At 53.0% G+C, this 18,930-nt stretch overlaps 11 protein-coding genes across 11 annotated transcripts; 6 read left to right on the forward strand and 5 right to left on the reverse strand.

Annotated features, from left to right (window-relative positions):
* Positions 1-588: 588 nt before the first annotated feature.
* CLAFUR5_14060 (uncharacterized protein) lies at positions 589-1,445 on the reverse strand (the record flags this gene model as incomplete). The annotated part of the gene is made up of 4 exons (XM_047913208.1): positions 589-765; positions 834-1,106; positions 1,162-1,307; positions 1,361-1,445. 4 exons carry the CDS (start codon positions 1,443-1,445, stop codon positions 589-591), a joined length of 681 nt encoding a protein of 226 aa, XP_047769300.1.
* Positions 1,446-2,612: 1,167 nt separating this feature from the next.
* CLAFUR5_14061 (uncharacterized protein) lies at positions 2,613-3,481 on the forward strand (the record flags this gene model as incomplete). Its single annotated transcript, XM_047913209.1, has 4 exons — positions 2,613-2,718; positions 2,776-2,918; positions 2,966-3,244; positions 3,302-3,481. 4 exons carry the CDS (start codon positions 2,613-2,615, stop codon positions 3,479-3,481), a joined length of 708 nt encoding a protein of 235 aa, XP_047769299.1.
* Positions 3,482-3,937: 456 nt separating this feature from the next.
* Positions 3,938-4,537, forward strand: CLAFUR5_14062 (uncharacterized protein; the record flags this gene model as incomplete). The annotated part of the gene is made up of 1 exon (XM_047913210.1): positions 3,938-4,537. One exon carries the CDS (start codon positions 3,938-3,940, stop codon positions 4,535-4,537), a length of 600 nt encoding a protein of 199 aa, XP_047769713.1.
* A 658-nt stretch (positions 4,538-5,195) lies between these two features.
* On the reverse strand, positions 5,196-6,335 carry CLAFUR5_14063 (Phosphopantothenate--cysteine ligase CAB2; the record flags this gene model as incomplete). The annotated part of the gene is made up of 1 exon (XM_047913211.1): positions 5,196-6,335. One exon carries the CDS (start codon positions 6,333-6,335, stop codon positions 5,196-5,198), a length of 1,140 nt encoding a protein of 379 aa, XP_047769301.1.
* Positions 6,336-6,756: 421 nt separating this feature from the next.
* CLAFUR5_14064 (Pre-mRNA-splicing factor slu7) lies at positions 6,757-8,214 on the forward strand (the record flags this gene model as incomplete). The annotated part of the gene is made up of 1 exon (XM_047913212.1): positions 6,757-8,214. One exon carries the CDS (start codon positions 6,757-6,759, stop codon positions 8,212-8,214), a length of 1,458 nt encoding a protein of 485 aa, XP_047769342.1.
* Positions 8,215-8,480: 266 nt separating this feature from the next.
* On the forward strand, positions 8,481-9,437 carry CLAFUR5_14065 (uncharacterized protein; the record flags this gene model as incomplete). The annotated part of the gene is made up of 1 exon (XM_047913213.1): positions 8,481-9,437. One exon carries the CDS (start codon positions 8,481-8,483, stop codon positions 9,435-9,437), a length of 957 nt encoding a protein of 318 aa, XP_047769298.1.
* A 166-nt stretch (positions 9,438-9,603) lies between these two features.
* CLAFUR5_14066 (uncharacterized protein) lies at positions 9,604-10,527 on the forward strand (the record flags this gene model as incomplete). Its single annotated transcript, XM_047913214.1, has 1 exon — positions 9,604-10,527. One exon carries the CDS (start codon positions 9,604-9,606, stop codon positions 10,525-10,527), a length of 924 nt encoding a protein of 307 aa, XP_047769345.1.
* A 1,782-nt stretch (positions 10,528-12,309) lies between these two features.
* Positions 12,310-13,329, forward strand: CLAFUR5_14067 (uncharacterized protein; the record flags this gene model as incomplete). The annotated part of the gene is made up of 1 exon (XM_047913215.1): positions 12,310-13,329. The coding sequence occupies one exon, from the start codon at positions 12,310-12,312 to the stop codon at positions 13,327-13,329; it is 1,020 nt and encodes a 339-aa protein (XP_047769343.1).
* Positions 13,330-15,125: 1,796 nt separating this feature from the next.
* On the reverse strand, positions 15,126-15,314 carry CLAFUR5_14068 (uncharacterized protein; the record flags this gene model as incomplete). The annotated part of the gene is made up of 1 exon (XM_047913216.1): positions 15,126-15,314. The coding sequence occupies one exon, from the start codon at positions 15,312-15,314 to the stop codon at positions 15,126-15,128; it is 189 nt and encodes a 62-aa protein (XP_047769340.1).
* Positions 15,315-16,887: 1,573 nt separating this feature from the next.
* CLAFUR5_14069 (uncharacterized protein) lies at positions 16,888-17,616 on the reverse strand (the record flags this gene model as incomplete). The annotated part of the gene is made up of 1 exon (XM_047913217.1): positions 16,888-17,616. The coding sequence occupies one exon, from the start codon at positions 17,614-17,616 to the stop codon at positions 16,888-16,890; it is 729 nt and encodes a 242-aa protein (XP_047769339.1).
* Positions 17,617-18,052: 436 nt separating this feature from the next.
* CLAFUR5_14070 (uncharacterized protein) lies at positions 18,053-18,410 on the reverse strand (the record flags this gene model as incomplete). Its single annotated transcript, XM_047913218.1, has 3 exons — positions 18,053-18,169; positions 18,220-18,325; positions 18,373-18,410. The coding sequence occupies 3 exons, from the start codon at positions 18,408-18,410 to the stop codon at positions 18,053-18,055; spliced, it is 261 nt and encodes an 86-aa protein (XP_047769624.1).
* Positions 18,411-18,930: the final 520 nt, after the last annotated feature.

The following is an 18,930-nucleotide window of genomic DNA, read 5'->3' on the forward strand; positions in this document are numbered from 1 at the left end:
CCCTAACCTAACCCTAACCCTAACCCTAACCCTAACCCTAACCCTAACCCTAACCCTAACCCTAACCCTAGTCTACTATAGACGTAGCAAGCATATTGATATTCAACAGCACTACGTCCGCGAAAAAGTTGAAGACGGCACAGTCGAAATGCGATATATTAGCACTAAGGGGCAGGTCGCTAATGGGCTCACCAAGCCACTGGCTAAGCGAGCCTTCGAACAGTTCAGAAAGGCTATTGGTCTCGTGCCTACGTAGAGCGTAGCGAGCAAGGGGGGGTCGATAGTGTCACATGCTCGCAACGCTATCAAAGGCAGATAAGTAGGGGTACTACGAGTGAATAAGCATGGGGACTGACTTGCGTCACACCAACAGCCGGACGAAAGCACCAGCGTCACCACACACGAGACAGCATACAATGGAATGACGCGCAAGGGGGATGTTGAAGTGAATGCCCGTGCACCAGCGTATGTAGTCCCGTGTGGCTACGGACTAGGGTTGCATCTCTACTATTAGACACCTAGCGACCTACAACAATATCAACCATCAATCTACAACTGATAACGACAACATCAAACACGATCGCCCCCTCAAGCATTGTGAAACACAGGGGTCTCTCCACCAGCTGGCTTATCTGGGGTATTGTACCCAAATCTCACAGTCTTGTCCTTGGAGCCCGCCTCAAAGCTGAAGTAAAACGGGTGTGCGAACTTGGTCGCATCAATCATCGAGTCAGTCTCGACTCTATTGGCCCAGAAGAGCATGTACTATACGACAGAAGAAGCAGCGGTCAGCCTTGTGAAACGAACTACGCGAGGACTGTCTTGGATCTCACCTCGTTCTTGGGAGTAAGCTGCTTGTTGACATCGCCGACATGGCTGTCTGGGTCAACGTAGATGCAGACCCATTTGCCTCCGGAGAATGTCTCGACAGCCGTGTGTAGCTGATTGGGGATCATGTTGGCAAGGAAGGAGTCTTCATGTGACTCCGATCCGGAGCCGTTCTCGAAATCGCTGGCTTGAGCGGACAAGGCGTCGGAGAGTTTGTTGTTCTTGTACTCGGTAGCCTCGCCAAAGGCTACCGGCACGTGGTTGGTGACGCTTTGGACCTGGTAAGGATGTTAGCCCTGGCCGTGTGAGGTGCTGGAAAGGCATCGTGCTTACCAAAACGCCGTGCTTATACTCTGCTGCGAGGAAGACTTGGTACTTGTCTTGCCACTGGAAGACGTTGGTAGAGACCAGAGTCTTCTGCTCAGCGGTCTTGGGAGCTATGGCACCATCCTGGAAGACCGTCGTGAAGGAATCGCCAACTGCAACGTGTGAGCCTTTGAACTTCGAATGCTGGATTTGGGAAAGGTCTTACCCTTCTTTGCAATACAGAAGCTGTCCGAAGAGCGGTTGTTGAGAATGAGCGAGTCGATCACAAGTGTGAAGGTGTAAGTTGCCATGATGAATGAGTTGTGGGAAGTGTGTTGTCTTTGGTGATGGTTGGAAACGGGATCTTGTATGGGATGGAGAACAGAATCTCTGAGCAGATACCCCTCTTTTATGTTGTTCACTGGGCTCGAGATGTCAAATCAACACAGCAACGCTACGGCATGACCTGCATGGACAAACTCAGCCAGCCAGGAACCACCCTCTGTGTGCCGAAGTCCTTTAGTCAGGGGGTGTGTTCAATTCGGTTCTACATACCTCACCCCATCCGGACTGCACAATGGAATGCCGCATCCGGTTATCAGCGTTGACAACCGTACACGATTGATCCGAATTTGGAGAGGTATCCAGGTCCAATTTCAGATAATTCGGTCGCTATGGCCGACCAGGATTCATCTCGCGCTGCTCACGAGCGGTCTGGTGATGATCATCCAGGGTACCTTAACAAATCCAGCCTCACTCCACTGCTTAGACCAAGCTGAAGACGGCAGCAATCTTATGCGGGCACTCGGTGTCTCCGTTGCCGAGGAACACTCTCTGCGAGTTGTTTGTTCGACCGCACTAAAGCTCAATCCACGCGAGCCATCTGGTCACAGGCACTGATATTGATGGCTTGTCAGCTGCAAATAGGCTTTCGTGGCTGCTTCTATATATTTTAGCATGTCGTCAACAATGACCGGAACGACGACCAGCCGTAGATCTGCTCATATTCAAATCAATGGAACACTGCTGAGTAGGCCGCATTGGGGTAATGCACAAGGAAACGGCCACAGGGAAGAACGATCGGGTGTGCTAATAGTGTGCAGTCGGAAACTGTGGCGAGCTGGGAGTCTGTCGTAGTGGCATGCTCTACCAATTAGTCTCCCAATGCGGAGCCACTTGTTACTGTACAGGCTTTGACATGCAACATCTTGCATACGCAAAGGTGTGTATACGCCAGCCACAACAAGTTCTAGACTCGCCGCGATCAAGCACCTGCAGCGCTGCAAGAGGGATCGCCTGCTGATTCAAGCTCGTCAAGCTTAATGCTGGTAAGTCACTGCATCGGTCTTATGCACGTCGCTCGAAACGACAGCACTAGTCTTGCCCAGCACTGAGGCGTCTGTGGGGTTCCAGCAGCAACCCAGCATTATTCAACGAATTTTCAAACCAGTCGCTAGCAGCCAACAGCACTGTCGACAATGACGACGCTCCTCGACTCGACAGCTCGTTACAGTCTGAGGTTGTCGATAGATTCCAGTTTATTTGACGATCATCCTTCGGATAACTTGTGCATAGCCAGGAAAGGTAAATGCCTCCCCCTTCATGCGACAGAAGACCCTCGAAGCTAATGTAAGCGCGCAGTCAACGGCCTCTACACGACCATCTTCCTAGGCGCCTCTGTCAATCCCACCGGCTTCCAAGAACAGCTCCAAGTCGAGAATGAGTTCTCCTGGTACGACCAATACCAAGTCTATTGCGTGAAAGACTTCAAGCCATCAGTCGTGGTACGTCTTTCGGCCTCATCATGCATCATCCCAGTCTGACGGTGCAGGTATCTGCTGCCACGAATACTGTCAATATCCAGTACGGCGAGGAAACCTCCTACGTCTCCAACAGGATGTCTGCAGCCCGTTCTACTGATACAAACAACTTCCAAGGCGGCGCTATAGGTGAGAACTCCGCTGAGGACTCGTTTATGGTGTTCAAGATCCCCAGTCATCTCAAAGCCGCATGCGCGTGCAAGAGGGAAGATGGTCGATATGATCCGATATATGTCGACCCGGGTCACCATCTGACTGCGAACGATGACCAAATCACACCATCACGAGATGTGAGTATTTCCAACTTGATGTTTGCATAGCGGAGACTGATTCATGAGTGCATCCAGTTCGTGATATTTTGGAGTGACACGCTAGTCCCGAACGCCATGTTTCATCATTACAAAGAACGGTCGGGGATGAAGGAGTTCTCTTTTGCTGAGGGGGTGACAAAGATGTCCTTACGCTTTGGGTTCGCCAACGCGAGCACCAGGGCGGGGAATGAAGAGGCTCAGTTCTGGGTGATCTAGATTCAATCACCTGTACCAGTTACCCGTCATGCGCATGTATCGCAGACAGCAGGCCGCTCAGCTGGACCCAATGCGTACTCTGAGAGCTCTGATGTTCTCTGCGACAGTTCTAAGCGAAACAAAGCCTTCGAATCGCCGTTGCGCAGGAGCTCTCGGCCACGCCGAAGTGAGAGGTACATTTGCAGGCAATGGAATGTGGCTGACTGAGAGGCGTAAGCTTGCTATCCTTGAGCAGACCATTGTGGTTATGTAGAGCGTGCATGTTGTGGCTGATCATTTCCCAGCTGAATTGAGCTCAGCTACGAGTTGCCCCGTTCCTAGGCGACTTCACGGTCTTTCAGACGTGCGATGTGTGGTCAGGGCAATGGCATATAAGGGTCGTGTACCACGGAATGCACCACCAGTCCAGCAGACCTTCTCACATCTGCAAACAACATTGTATTCGCGTTTGCAACCATGGCCGAGAGTCCGTTCTTCTACTACGACGACGACTTCTGGAAAGCCGAGTGGCGCGTAAATGGCGCCTGGAATTCTATAATCAGCGCCTACTTCCCGCATGGCATAAACAGCTTCGATTGGATTGTGGCTCCAGAAGCATATCCCACGTGGGATGAGACCCAGAGCAAGGCTGCTGACCTCATGGTGGCGGCAATCGAATCAGACGATGGAGCACTACCACTCAAACTCTCAACACCCGTATTGACGTACGAGGGTAAAGGCAGCACTTCTGCACAAGGCTTCGATAAAATTGCACAGCAAATTCTCGTATGGTGCCAACGCGGCGTACTATTCGGGAGCCCCTTCTATTCTGCCTTTTGTTGCTGGGCCGTCGGCACTCATGGCAAGCTCGCCAAGTTCTATGCCTTTGACGGCCAGAATCTCGTACCGATTGGATGTGGGCGAGACGCGCACGGTGGGCTGGAGGTCAAGCGAATGGCTGGCGACTTCCAAGATATCACCACGCTGGCGGGATGGCAGTACGTTGACTTTATGCTCTCAAAGGTGCAGGCGAACCCGCATATCACAGCTCAAGAGATCGCTAACCTGCCGGTTTGAGACGCTGTATCATGGGTCAAGGATCCTAGACGGCCGCATTAGAGAAGGCGCCTCGCAAGGGAAACTCGGTTTTGTAGTACATAGCACCTGAAACCATCCTTGGCATCGTCATTATCCAGCTTCCTCTGACTGTCACCATGCGAAGCATAGCCCGAACTCACCTCTACCCTCATCAGAGAGGACGTGACAGTGCTGTCCTTCAACAGGTCGAGGCCACAAGTTTCGCTACGATGATAAGGCTCAGGGCCATTCTAAAGATCCTGCTGCTACTGGTCGACATTCCAAGCATAGTCGTGCGGAAATCTCAAGATTGCACAGCGCGGTCTGGCAGGTAGCCAATCCATTGCTGAGCGTTATGATTCTCTGGAAATCAATGCTGCGGTGCAATCGCCACCCGAGGACGCAATGTGTGCTGTCGCTGTCGCTGCTGCTGTTCATAAGAGGGACGACAGAAGGTGCTTGAGGTGAAGGCTGGAATTTGCCATGATGTTCTGCGGAGACCTCCGACATCGGGGAACTTCGGAACAAAGGAACCGAAGGCGTCGTGAACGTCACAGTCGGTGTTGACACATATGCTGACAGACATTGTTCATGCACCTGGACGACAAGTTGAGATTGAAGCTCCTAAGTGGCAAATTGCAGGCCTATAGTATGTACCTCACGACTCGCCATTTCCATTCAAATACCTCGGATCCCCATGCTCAATCATATGCGAATGCAACTCCGCCACCTCGGGCACAATCAAGCTCTCAATTTCCACCGCAGGCTCACGATCATCGTTCGCGCCTGGTCTACCATCAGGTGTCCTACCTGTGATACTCTTCGCGCGCCGATTCTGCGGGACCTTGATCCATTTCTCGCCGCCGCCAGCGCTCACGAAGAGGACCTCGTGCTTTCTCGTGTTGAGCAGGTTTCCGATGACGAGGTGGTGTGAGTACTTCTTCAGCGCTCCTGTCGCTTTCTGTGCAAGGAGACTTGGATCCGTCTCGAGTTTGAAGGAGATGATCATGGCCCGCGGGGCCCAGCCGTCGACGAGGAGTTTGAGAAACTTCGGAACAGGATCAAGGTCGATCACGAGACTCTTGCCGGACATGTGCGCAGCTGGTGTGCGGCCTCGTTGTTGTTCTTCGTGAATATCGTCTTTGAGCTGGGCGAACTCTTCGCCTGATTGGATCTTGTGCTCGACCATGCGCTCCGCTGGCACGAAGAAGTCGGAGACTGCTGCGGCGAGGTAGAAGAGTGCGTTGGCGCCGAGGGGTTGCATGAGCATGGCCAGTTCTCGCAGATGCCAGAGGTACTCGTTGACTGTGGTGAAGGGAAGGAGGAGGAGGGTGTTTTCTTTCTTGGATTTGCGGTACTTTTGCAGGACGGATGCCATTTGTTGTTGGTAGTCGTTTTGAACCACGACTGGACCATCTTCAGTACCGGTCATGTAGTCTAAGAAACAGTTCGTCGAGTGGCTGTAATGCCGACTGTACGGCAGCAGGGAGAACTGCCTGTGCAGGAAGATGACGGCATATCCATTCGCGAGAAAGTACTCGGCGGAAGTGGCACCTCTCGTTCCTGCCGAGAAGTTGTCGATGAAGCGGACGGTCTGATTCTCGAGTGGCACTGTCGTTCCGCCGGACGTTACGAGCGCCACCCGTCTGTTTTGCTCGGCATGTTGCTCAATGAAGGTCCGTGCCAATGTGCTCTGCCTGTCCAGATTGGAGGGCTTCGGGTTGCTCTTGAAGTATTCCATCTCTATCGCAGTCGGGGTGTAGTGATCATGGGGCTCGCCTGCTTTCCGAATGTGCATGTAGTTCTAAGCGGCAAGAGCAAGCTGGCAGGATGACTCGTCGTCGGCGAGATTGCGGGATCTCCGGTGTGCGATGGCCGATCAGTGAATGGATGTGATGTCGTGTGAACAAGCTTTCTGGTGGATGTTGGTGATGGTCAGATGTCAGCCGAATGCCATCCTGAGCACGCAAAAGGAATGATGAGCTGTACGAAGACACGTTATCTGCTTCATCATCGGCTCAGCGGACGAAAGGTGTGAAGGGTGTGATGGTATATGCCTCTGTCTTGGAGGTATTTTTGAGTCCGACATGTCACGTGCGGGCAAAGCTGAAGAACAGTCTCGTGAATGAAGATGTCGTCGCAACTCTGCTGACTCATCACCTTTGGACCTTCATCTTTCCTCCGCACAGCGATCCGCAACATCTGCAACACACACCGACATGCCTCCCAACCCAGCAGGCACCAAGCCTGGCCAGAAGTCCACCGAGACGCCTAAATCCAACGACCGCAACGAATACATCCCCTCTTTCATCGCCAAGAAACCCTTCTACATCGACGACAACACCGCCTCAGATGCCGACTACCTCGAACATCAACGTCTCCAGCAGCAAAAGAACCATGATCCACTCGCGACATCGCAATGGTACGACCGCGGCAAGAAGACTGCGCCAGCCGCGACCAAATACCGCAAAGGCGCCTGTGAGAACTGCGGATCCATGAGCCACAAAGCGAAGGACTGTCTACAGCGGGCGCGGAAGAAGGGCGCAAAGTGGACGGGCAGGGATATTGCGGCCGATGAGAAGGTGAGCGATGTGAAGCTGGGCTGGGATGCGAAGCGCGATCGGTGGAATGGATTCGAGGCGACAGAGTACAAGCAGGTGATCGAGGAGTACAACGCGATCGAGGACATGAAGAAGGCCGTGGAGGCGAAAGATGGTGAAGACGATGAGAATGCGGACGGTGATCGGTATGAGGCAGAGACGGATATGGGTCGGAAGCAGGCGACGAGCACACGAAACCTGCGCTTACGAGAAGATACTGCGAAATATTTGGTCAACCTCGATCTCGAAAGCGCCAAGTACGATCCAAAGACGAGGAGTATGATTGATCAAGATCCGGCCGACAGCCTCGAAGCAGAAGATGGTTTCGCGAAAGCCTCGGGCGATGCAGCAGAGTTTGAGCGAGCCTCACGATATGCCTGGGAGACACAAGAGCGCGGCGACAAGGACAAAATACACATGCAAGCAAACCCCACAGAGGCGCTGCTCATCCGGAAACGAAAGGCAGAGGAGGACATTCAACGCAAAGAGGCGCAGAAGAAGATGCTCACAGACAAGTACGGCTCGCAAGACACCATCTCCAAGAAGCCTGCTGTGGCCGCGGCAGTCGCTGCGAACGAGCGATATGTCGAGTATGATGAGCGGGGCAAGATCAAGGGCCAAGCAGAGAAGAAGGAGAAGAGCATGTACGCCGAAGACGTCCTCATCAACAACCACACCTCCGTCTGGGGATCGTGGTGGAAGAACTTCCAATGGGGCTACTCCTGCTGTCACAGTACCGTCAAGAACTCCTTCTGCACCGGCGAGGAAGGCAAGCACGCCTTTGCAGAATCCGAACGTTTCAGTCGAGGTCTTACTCTACCTTCTGCAGAAGATGCGGGTAACGCGGAAGAGGTCGACAAGGAGGATGCTGCAGTGGAAGAGGTGAGGCAGGAGAAGCATGTACCAAATGGTGTGGATAAGCCGGAGAAAGAGAATATGGATGAGTCGAGGAGGAGGTTGGAGGAGTTGAAGGCGGGGGTTACCGAGGCGGAGATGGAGAAGTACAGGAGGGAGAGGACGAACCAGAATGATCCGATGGCGAAGATGTTGGGGAAGGATGAGTTGCTGGATGTCTGATGACAAGAGTTACAGGGTCGCTATCTTACTGTCGTTTCAGCACGCTGCAGCCGACGAAGTGCTCGAGAGCTGCTACACCATATGCCGTACCACCGGATGATTGTCTTGACCCTGCGAGCGTGGTCTCTCTTCTGTCGTACACAGGGGCATTGCCATGCAGCATTCCGTGCTAGCGGCCACTGGGACGAGTACGCCTTCCAGCGACCTGCCGCTCACTCACAAGACATTGTCTTCCTCTTAGTCGCAACCCTCTACCACGCCAGACCATGGCTAGGACCTCACTGTATCATCTGGTCTGCGCCGTCTCAACAACACGGGCTGCTGTTCGGTTCATGTATCCCGAAACCGGATCGACTGTGTCACTTGGCGGTCCAGACCCAGACAATCCGTCAGACATCCGCTATTTTCCAACAAGCTGGATTGACGACGGCAACGAGCCCGTAATCTCGGATCTACACTCCTACAGCCTCGACCTCATGGTTGGAGGCAACGACAAATCCAATTCTCAGCAAGTCTCCATCTACGTGCACGACCAGATCTTCACAGCAACCAATAACGTAGACCTCGTAGGCATCGTGGGCGGAACCATTGCATACATACACAACGGTTTCTACATTCAAATGACTGCCAGGGCAAGCACCATGGGCAAATACAATGGCACCATCCTCTTCTACTCGGATCGCTTCAGCTTGGATGGAGGATGGGGTCGTATGGCTCCGGAGTACGCGGAGGCTGCTAAGGCTGTTCGTGGCACCGGTGGACCTGGGACAGAGAGCTTTCTGGAATCCCCTCTTCCTACGCGCACGTACACCCCTACTCCATTCGTGCTGTCGAACGAAGCAAAAGCCAAATGGGCGGGAGGTACAGTTGGGGTGGTGCTTGCTCTTGTCATAGCAGGAGTACTTCTATGTCTCCCGTGTCGAAAGAAGCGAAGAGCCAAGTCTCGACAACAGGAATATGAGGTCTCGGGCGAGAAAATGGGAAGATCTGAGCTGGGGCCAGGTGAGATGAGGCTTGAAGCAGACAGCGGTGAAAAGCACACAGCTGAATTGGCGACTGACTGGACTGGATGGGAGGCGCCGGCGCTTCTTGAAGTTGAACTTTCGAGGCCCCCTGCGAACTCGGAAGGGCAGTCGCGGGATAGATCGCCAACAATAGCGGGTGGTCAGGTCAACGGTTGCCAGGTTTCACAAGCAACGTCGCGGGAAGTTCGAGATCAGTAGCGATGGTTTCACGGCTGTGCAACTTCCCGCTGCAATGCTCTCACGCGCCTACCACCTGATGCTTATACTGCATTCATGGATGTTTCATCACCCGGCGATACCCTTGGAAGCCCTTGTTGCCGCTGTTTCTGTTCGCGTCATCTTCCACTTGCACTCCGACTCGAGAATGAAGCCACCATATCGTCTGGCCAGTATCGCAGCTTCAGCATATGCAGCTGTGGTATTCAAGAAGCCCGAGCCTGGATCGACGCAACCTCTGTTATACAACACAGACGACCCTCACCCACAAGTCTACACGGAGTGGATAGACGATGGCCAAGAGCCCGCTATCAGCGAACTCTCTTCCTACGAGATGAACGTCGTGGTCGGCGGCAACGACGCGTCGAACTCCTGGTACATTACGCCAGAGCGTGCCCTTTCGGGTTCGTTTGGAAGGGCCCGTTGGGGAAGTACAAGCGCGCCCGGTCCAGATCACTTTATCGACACCGTAGCAGCGGAACCTGCCGCGGCGGCGAGGATTGAAAATGGGTTCTATCTCATGATGAAGGCTCCTGCAAGGGAGGGAGGGTGGCATAACGGGACCATTACATTCTACTCGGGTCGATTCAGTATCGATGGGATGAATGGGCCGGTAAACCTCACGCATGCGACTGCTGCTGCTGAGGCTGGGAGTAGTGTGCCTAGGACTCAGAGCTATCTGGATCCTCCACTGTCAGAGTCTCACTCGCAATCAAAAGAGGAGTCCCCATCTGCTGCCAATGTTGGAGTTGGTGTTGGAGCCATGCTGGGAGTGGTTGTCATCACAATGGCAATTGGATTGGCTTGTTTCTTGCGGCTCAGGAGACGGCACGGCCATGCGAGCCCAGAAATCGCGCAGGACAAAGCGGAGCTTCCTGATGTGGGAAGGGCCAGACTTGAACTGGATGGATCACGATGCCCGGATAACAATGGTGCTGCTCAGGGGAGCCCTCAATCTGGCGGGCATCTTGCAGAGCTTCCGACAAACTGGACTGGATGGGAGGCGCCAGCTTTGCTTGAGGTGGAGATGTCCAGACCGTCGAAGCAGCAGCGCAGCTTAACACTGGGCTAACCTGATCGCATTACGTGCGTGCGATGACCATTGCACAAGGGGACCTGCACATTTGAAATCGAACGACAAGAAAGCAGCATAGCTTAGCCTCTGCGCCGCTGAAGATCGACAGTCATATGTGAAGACGCTTGCCGATGACCATCATGATAGCTGACCGAGTCTCGCTTGTACCTGGCGCTGCTACGACAAAGTCTTAGACAAAATACGACGCAGGGAACGACAATGATGTTCTATAATTGCACGATGCCGTCACTGAGGTATGACCAGGCCGGGAACTGTTCGTGCTCGTTGCGCGATGTCAGTGCACGATGCAGCTTCCCACAAGAGTGCTACCGAAAACCTGCTTGAGCATCTGCATCACCCTCTTGCCACCAGTTCCAGCCAAGGTCCTGAGTGCCGGCGTGGCTCTGACCTTCGTCACCTTTCAATGACCATATCCTCCCATAACGCCCTCAAGCAGTCCCTTGGCCATGCATATAGAATCGATCGGCTGCGTTATCGCTACAGTGGCATCAACTTACGCTACAATTGTGTTTACTATACTAGAAGCGGGCTCGAACGTTACCCTAGGCACGAGGACTGAGCTATACTACGCCTATCTAGAGGCCGTATAGGTTGATAATAGCAAAGAGCCGGTGATTAGCGAGTTGTCAATCTTTAATCTATATCTAACTGTAGGAGGCAACTATATATTCAACTCGGAGTAGGTATCGATTAACGTACCTAGCTAACGCCTAGAAAATGTATACTCCGGAATAATTAGACTCTTCCTAGACTCGGTCGGAAGTGTCGAGAACGGATTCTTTATAGCGATAGTTACTACTATAAAGGAAGGCGGGAACTATACTAGTAGGATGATCTTCTTTTCCGATCGCTTTAGCCTTAGTAGGCCAACTAGAAACATATCGCTAGATTACTAAACTAGTATAGCGACTATCGGAAGTATAGACGGACTAGAGACCGTAAACAACCTTACTAGAGTCGTCTAGAATAGATCTACGTCGGCCAGTCCCGCTATAACATCTATAGTAGTGACTTCTAGTCCCTTAGATACGGTGTCACCTAGACTAAAGGTGTCCAAAAAGGCCGAAATAGGCATTAGACTTGGTGCCGCTTTTGTATACATGCTTTGTATCGCGAGCATCATTCTCGCATGTCTCCTACACCACAAACAACAGCGGAAGGTCGATTTGCAGCCCCCTGGATCTGCGGCAGAGCAGGCAGAGCTGTCTGGCGAGGGGATTTGCTGTCCTGGTAGGGCGAGTCATAAGACGCTTGGTACAGAATGCGATGTCGAAAAGATCATTTGGTCTGGCAAACAACGTGCCTCAGAGCTACCGACAGACTGGACCGGCTGGGAAGCACCGGCTTTGCTCGAGGTAGAGCTGTCAAGACCGGCAACGCAGGAGTACATTTCATCGCCGAGTGGTCATGATCCAGTCTGCCATTCTTCGTGAGCAGTTGCAAGCATAGGATGGGTACTTCTGGAGATCATCCGGCATGGGAGATATCAAGCATATTCCCGCCTTGCCAGCCCACAGAACGGCCTGGCAGGTAGCTCCCAGGAATGTTTGACGGCCTTGGCGAATGAGGGAAGCAGTCTGTTTTGCACTCGCTGGTACCGCATCATGTCTCGTTGGGATGTCACTACCCGCAAGGGTGCTACTCAAAACCTGCTGGAATGCTTGTGTCGCATTACTCCGATGTAAATGACGACCGCTTGAGATCTTTTGACTGGCTTGTTCTCCTGTCCATCAGCATTTGCCGTCGTCAATCGTGCCAATGAAGTCGACTCACTATCTGGCGGTACTTTCATCCTGCAGTCTTGCAGCTGTTACTTTCACGAAGCCACAAGCTGGAACCACCGTGACCTTGACCAGGCCAGAAGGCGAATCATTCGCACGCTTTGCCGTCGGCTGGGCCTCTGACGAGCAACAGCCAGCGATCAACGAACTTTCCGAATTCAACTTGGATCTATTGATGGGTGGTAACGAGGCAGGAAATTCGGTCCCAGTCGCGATCTCCGATCACTCGCAAAGCATGAACAACACAAACGCTATCGTGGCGCTGTTTGCGAACATCATAGGAAGCATCGAGAATGGTTTCTATATCAGGATGGTCGCGCATGCAAAAAATGATGGGGCTCACACCGGGTTCGTTCTCTTCTACTCTGATCGATTTAGTATCGAGGGGTTGACGGGCTCTACGGACACTACATATCAAACGGCCGCGGCAGCTGTAGAGGGCACTGATGGGCCGGAGACCTTCAATGCGTTGCAACAAGCTGACTCCGGTCAACCTCATTCTACAAGCAGCACACCGATCTGGACGGTATCAGCTTCTTCGGCGCCTACGTCCAAGTCTTCGAGCTCGTCTATTGAGACCATCGTGCCCTCGCCAGGACTGGGTACGACCAGGGGAGGCAGGATAGTGATCGGGCTTGCAACAACGCTTGGAAGCATTCTTGTCGTTGCAGTCATTGTGCTCGCGTATCTGCTTCGACGCAAGAGGCAACAGAAGTCTGGAGTCGAGCCTGAGGCGATGACAACCACTACAGACAAGCCGGAGCTGCCAGGAGAGGGTAAGCTGAGGTCGGAACTGGATCATATCCACGCTCCGCATGGAGCAAGAGATAATGCGCGAAAATCTGGTTCTGCGGACTGCATGAATGCCGCAGAATTGCCGACTGACTGGACTGGATGGGAGGCGCCCGCTCTACTGGAGTCCGAGTCGTCTAGACCGGGCACGCTTTGCGTGTCTGCTGTTTCTGACAGGTCGCAGTCTGCGGTCAGCCCATTGTGAGCAGATCACGGATGTCACAGGGATGGGGCATCGATGAGTGTGAGCCACATGGTGTCATGATCTGATGAGCTTCATCGATTGGACATCATTGTGCATTTGTGCAGCCAAAAACTGGTCTCGCTATGCCTACACGCTGATTATGGAATACATCGCGCACTTCTCTTATGGATGATCTCCCCTACGGACTTCCATCGTCTTCCACTTTTACCTGATCAAGTTACCGCCCACCCCATCCATAAACCTGGTGACCGCTTGCCTGAGTCTGAGCTCCACCTGGCATACCTTGCGCCATCACTGCCATAGGACACACCTGAGCCGGCCCGCAATGCTGTATCACTTCGTCTACAGTCGCGAAGGATCCGAGACAGCCTTTGCACTGGATGGTACACAGCGCTCGGTAAGGCAATATCGCTACATGATCCAGCATTATCCTCCGCTCTTTGACGGCAGCATCATCACCCCGTGCATGTGCGAATCCGCAGATTGATTCGTGGAACTCACATGGGCCTTGGCGTCGATTCGTGGGATCCCAATAGCCACATGGCATGGTTTGCTGGCCGTTGTGATGACTGCGCCATACGATGGTCGGGAAGTAATGATGCGCGTACGCACAACTGGGGTTGTGGGCGATATCTTTGGCCCATGAATGACAAGTCTGCTTCTGTCTTGGTCCTAGATTGACAGGGTTGGCCGCGACGTGTTGCGTGTGCAGTTGCTGCTGGGAGATCTGATAGAGCAGCATCGAGCTATCTTGCATGAGCTTGGTAACATGCTGCTGGGCCTGCTGGAGGGTTGACAGTTTGGCTCGGAGCTGGGTTGGAAGGTCCATGATGGTAGTGTGATGAAGATACTTCATGGGGATCCGCTTGATAAGCGATGACTATGTTGTGTGTGCAGACAAGGTGCTTTGTTCGTGGAAGGGTCGTGAAGGCGCGCGACGATACCATAGAGACAGCGAGATCACCACCAGCAGTCCATTGTGCTCCTGCATGTTCCACCTTCAACGGACAACAAGGACGATATGTCTGCTTTCAAGAGATATGAACTGGTCTGGTGAACTCAAATCTTTTCAGATTCTGACAACATGGCAACCAACAACAGTCCTTCCGACGACCTCGAAGCTCGCCTGCACACCCATAACCAAGCATGGGCGCGACTCCAACAAGACACAGCTCGACTCTTGCAAGACCGCATCGCTTTGACCCACGAAGTCTCTCAGCACCCCCAGCTTCCTCAGCCCGAACCTCAAACATCATTTCCACCAAGTCGTCCTTCTACCTGCTACGCCTGGGCGGAGCCGACCTTCATGCGACCAACTCTTACCAACAACCATGGAGAACAGGATTGTGACGGGGCTCACCATCTCTTTCCCGTCATTGTATGGAGAGCTCAACATGATGGCGACAAGACCGGCCCATGTGTCCTTGAGCAATGTACCTGGCCCGCAACGCTCTGTGGCAAGGCTCATGAACCAGCGGGTAGTGAGCAGTGGAGGCTGAGGAATGTGGTGAACGAGCAGATTGATGGTCTGCCATACTTTGCGGCTTGCAATTTGCATTGCAAGGCGTGTCTGGCGTCGTTCAGTGGAGTAGAAGATGTGAGGGAGCATTGTGAGGTCGCTGGGGAGTGTAAAGCTCCTGTGGACGTGAAGAGGAAGTTTGGAGTGGCTGTTCGATGAAAGAATTGGCTGTTTGATGAAAGAAGTGGCTGTATCTTCTACGAGGTTAGAGCATCGATCATGTGTTGCATAAGCTAGCTCAAAACAAAGGGATCCCGGGCGGTTCAACTCCTGTTATTCATACTTCCCAGTCGCGGTTGCTCGTGACGGTTGTGAAGCTCTGACACATGTCACCGTATTCGATACTGCCTTCAAGCTTTTGTTTTCGGAGATCGGGATAGAACGCAGGGCCTCCTGTCCAGTAGCCCGGAAAGATGATTGCTCTTCCGGTCAGCCTTTCCTTTCTCTCGTTGTGTGTGCTAGGCATGTTTGCTCGTGTAGTGTAATACTGCCACTTGACCGCAGGTTCGGCCGACTTCTGTAATCAATGGCATCCGTACAGAAGGCAGATCCAAATCAACCCAACTACGAAGCTCGTCTCAATGCTTACAATGCGGCAGTCGAGTACATCAACGACTACTACGAGCAACTGGAGCAACGAAAGATCGATCTAGAGCAAGAAGCGGCCCAGCTCCAACTGCATGCCTCCTCAACCACAACGGCAGTACCTCGTCCACCTCCCGCGAAAAGACGCACCCAGACCTGCTACGACTGGAGTGGAGACCGCTGCACCACTCAATCAGAATGCAAGAATACAATGGCGCACAACTTCTTCCCTACCATCGTGTGGCGCGCTCACAGCAATGGCGTACAGCTGGAACCTTGTCGCAATGGATGGCACGGCAACCCAGCTCGTGGCGTTCCACCATGCTGTTGGCATGATGCTGTTTGTGGATACGCGCACGAGCCGGAGGAGTCGGAGTTTATGCAGCGCTTGAAAGACTTGAAGAACTTCACGGCCAGGCTACCGTATCGGCCGCTTTGTGTATTGCAGTGCAAACAGTGCCAGAAAACGTTCCCGCAGATTGAGGATGTAAGAAGGCATTGCGAGAGTGGCGAGTGTGGAGGAGAACCAAGCGATTTCAAGGGGGTGGCCCGTCATACCTAGCTCCAATGGAATCACAGCGCTGAACTGTACTCACTCCACTGTAGCGTTGTCAGTCGTTGGTGATCAACCTTCTCGTGCGATCCAAAACATCGCTACGAATGGCCAGTAGAACCTGGGCTGCAGGTGTTGCAAATTGAGATTGGCCAATGCTAGAACCTGCTCGTACACCGGGACCGCCAATGCAAAGAGGTGCTAATGAAGTGAAGCCTGTCGGAGAAATGGAGACCTTGCTGCCTTCGCGGATTCCCCCGAGGTTCGGAAATGACAACCTTGGCCGTTTGGAACTTGCTTTCGTATTGTCAACAACACATCTCCTTTCATACACGACTGTCATCTTTGATCTCCTACACCACCGCCATCAGGGTTTCTCTAATCTCCTCGGACGGGACGCCGACGCACAGTAAGATCCCAAACGGCGTGCCATGGCGATAAGCAGTAACAGCTCCCCCGGACCTTGTCTTGCTGCAGCGGCCTCACTGGAGGCTCGTTGGTCTGGGCCTCTCTCCTCAAGTAAGTTTCTACGGGCGCTGTGGAATGTTCCCCTTGATTCGGCTTCCCACTCGAACACTGGTGCCGCAAAGCTCACCTCCTGATCCGAGGAGGGGAGCCTGACCATATGCTTCCTTCCGCCTTTGGTATATGACGGGGTGATACTGGCCCAATATGCCGGTCGGATCATCTGCGCGCCTCTTTCTGATCTGACTCGTGTGGAGTTAGCAGGTCCTTCTTGGGACAGCAGCTTGAGGGCTCGACATTGAGCTTTTGGGGCGCTCTCATGCCATGGTGCCACGGCAGCCATTATTCCAAGCAGGCTGCATCCTTTGGACTCACTCATCTTCGCTGTCTCGATTGCAAGCCCGACTTTCGCATGCTCGGTCGTCTCGCACTGGCCTCACGAGACCGTCGTCGATACAGATGACTCTCCATCGTGCTCCGCTCGCGCCTGTATCCGATCTTGCCTCTCCTCCACGGCAGCGTCGTATCCGACTCTTGGTTCTCTTCGCCATATCTCCAAAGCAAGCATCCTCTTGCCCTGATCCCCCACCCGGCCGTTGTCGCGCAGACCATCGTCCTCAACGTCAAAGTACAGCGCCCACATTGAATCTCCCTCGTTCTCTTCAACAGCAACAAACCCCTCCCATCCTTGAAACGACAGTCGACGATCAGTCTTGGTGACATCCCAGGGCCCCACCAACTGCCCGACAGTATCCGTCCGCACGCCATATTTCACCTCATGGGTCTTGTTATCAACGTATACCCAATTCAGAAACGGCGGTTCGACGGAGATAGTCGTCACCATACCCTCACCTCTACGAAAGCCTTGCTCTTGCCAGACTGCCTCCATGTTCGGGTACGCCAGGAAGTAGCTGGTCACTGGATGGAGTCCTTCGCGACGGCTTACGCCAGAAGTATCGATCCACAGCTTGTTGTTCTTGAGGAAGATGTATGCACCATCGAAGCGTTGGCTGTACTCGCTTCGATTCAGCAGGGTGACCACTAGATTATGCCTTCGACCTCGATGCTCTTCTCTGTTATTCTCTCGCTGGCCATGGCGGACTGCTTCGGTTGTTCCCACGATGGCTGGACATGCTACAATCGCAGTCAACAAGCCAAGGACCATGTTGACAGTGATCTGCGGTCTCGCTGGGCAATCTTAGAGTAGAACACGTCGACTTGACGAAGACTTCTTCGATTCCATAATCAGGATCGATAAAGAGCTTACTTCAACACGCTGGACCCACCAAGATCTTAATCGTTCCGCCAAAGCCTATACAGTGGACCTGCAGCTCACGAAGCTGTGTATATGCCGAATTGGGCCTGGATCTACAGCCTCCCACCTCACCTCCACGCCAGCACATTGGTTGCTGTCGTCATCTGTGCACGAGCTCGAGCTCAACAACAGCTGTCACCGACACGTTGCACAGCATCCAGCAAACTTGCAAGACATGTTGGCACGACGTTGCTCATTGGGTGCTGGACAGCAGCTTTGTGGGATTACTGAGATCTACAAAACAGGTGTTACCACTTGTCCAGTCCTTCATGCCGCCAGGTATGCCTTACAACAAGCCGATTGTAATGTCACCCTTTATCCTTGCTGTCAAATGGATGTCCACGTCTAGGTCCAGCTTGATGTGAATCTTCAGACTGCTCTTCTCCTCCTCGGGAGTTGCGACCTAAGGAAGTGATCAGATCATCGGTCACCAACACTTGGATATGATCTTACAGGTGCTGTCCCATCAGTTCCAGCTCCTGGCTTGCGACTGCCAGTAACGTCGCTGCGTGCTGCATCGGTTCCTGCTACAGCATTGTTGGCGGTGCCAGTTGGGTCACTGCGAAGTCAGCCAGGCCTGTCTGCAATAGGCACGACATCACTGACCTGGTGATGCCCTTGGTCTTGTCTGTGACTGCTGACATTGTGCTTTGGTGTTGATGCAATGGTTGTGCGGATGCCTGTAGAAGACGAGGAGGAACTCTTCAATATGTTTCTCAATGGCAGGTTAAGCACGAGCGTATACTAAATCCGAAGAGGACAACGCAGATCACGACCGTGTTGCGATGATGCAGATCTGGCGCAGGCCGGCATGCCGAGTTGAATCCGTTGGCTTATATCTGGAACATTGTAATCAAGTCGAAAGTCAAATCGATGGCTAATGCAGCTTGATGGCCAGTGGCTGGGAAGCGGGGAGCTCTTTACGTGCTGCAGACGGATACACGCATATTCCAAAGCAGTTGTCCGACGGCGAAGGATTGTGCTCAACGGCATGTGTATAGCACTGTCGAAAGATTTTGTAAGTTGTGATGATGCTCTGAAGCGTTGACGATTGAATAATTTTTATAGGCCGCAGCAGACTGATTTACTCATCGGAATTCTAGTATTACAATTGTTTCGAGGAGGGATCTCTCTTCGCCCAAGCGGAATATCGGTTGGAGAAAA

Source organism: Fulvia fulva, chromosome 13, assembly GCF_020509005.1.
Source record: "Fulvia fulva chromosome 13, complete sequence".
Lineage (NCBI taxonomy): Eukaryota > Fungi > Ascomycota > Dothideomycetes > Mycosphaerellales > Mycosphaerellaceae > Fulvia > Fulvia fulva.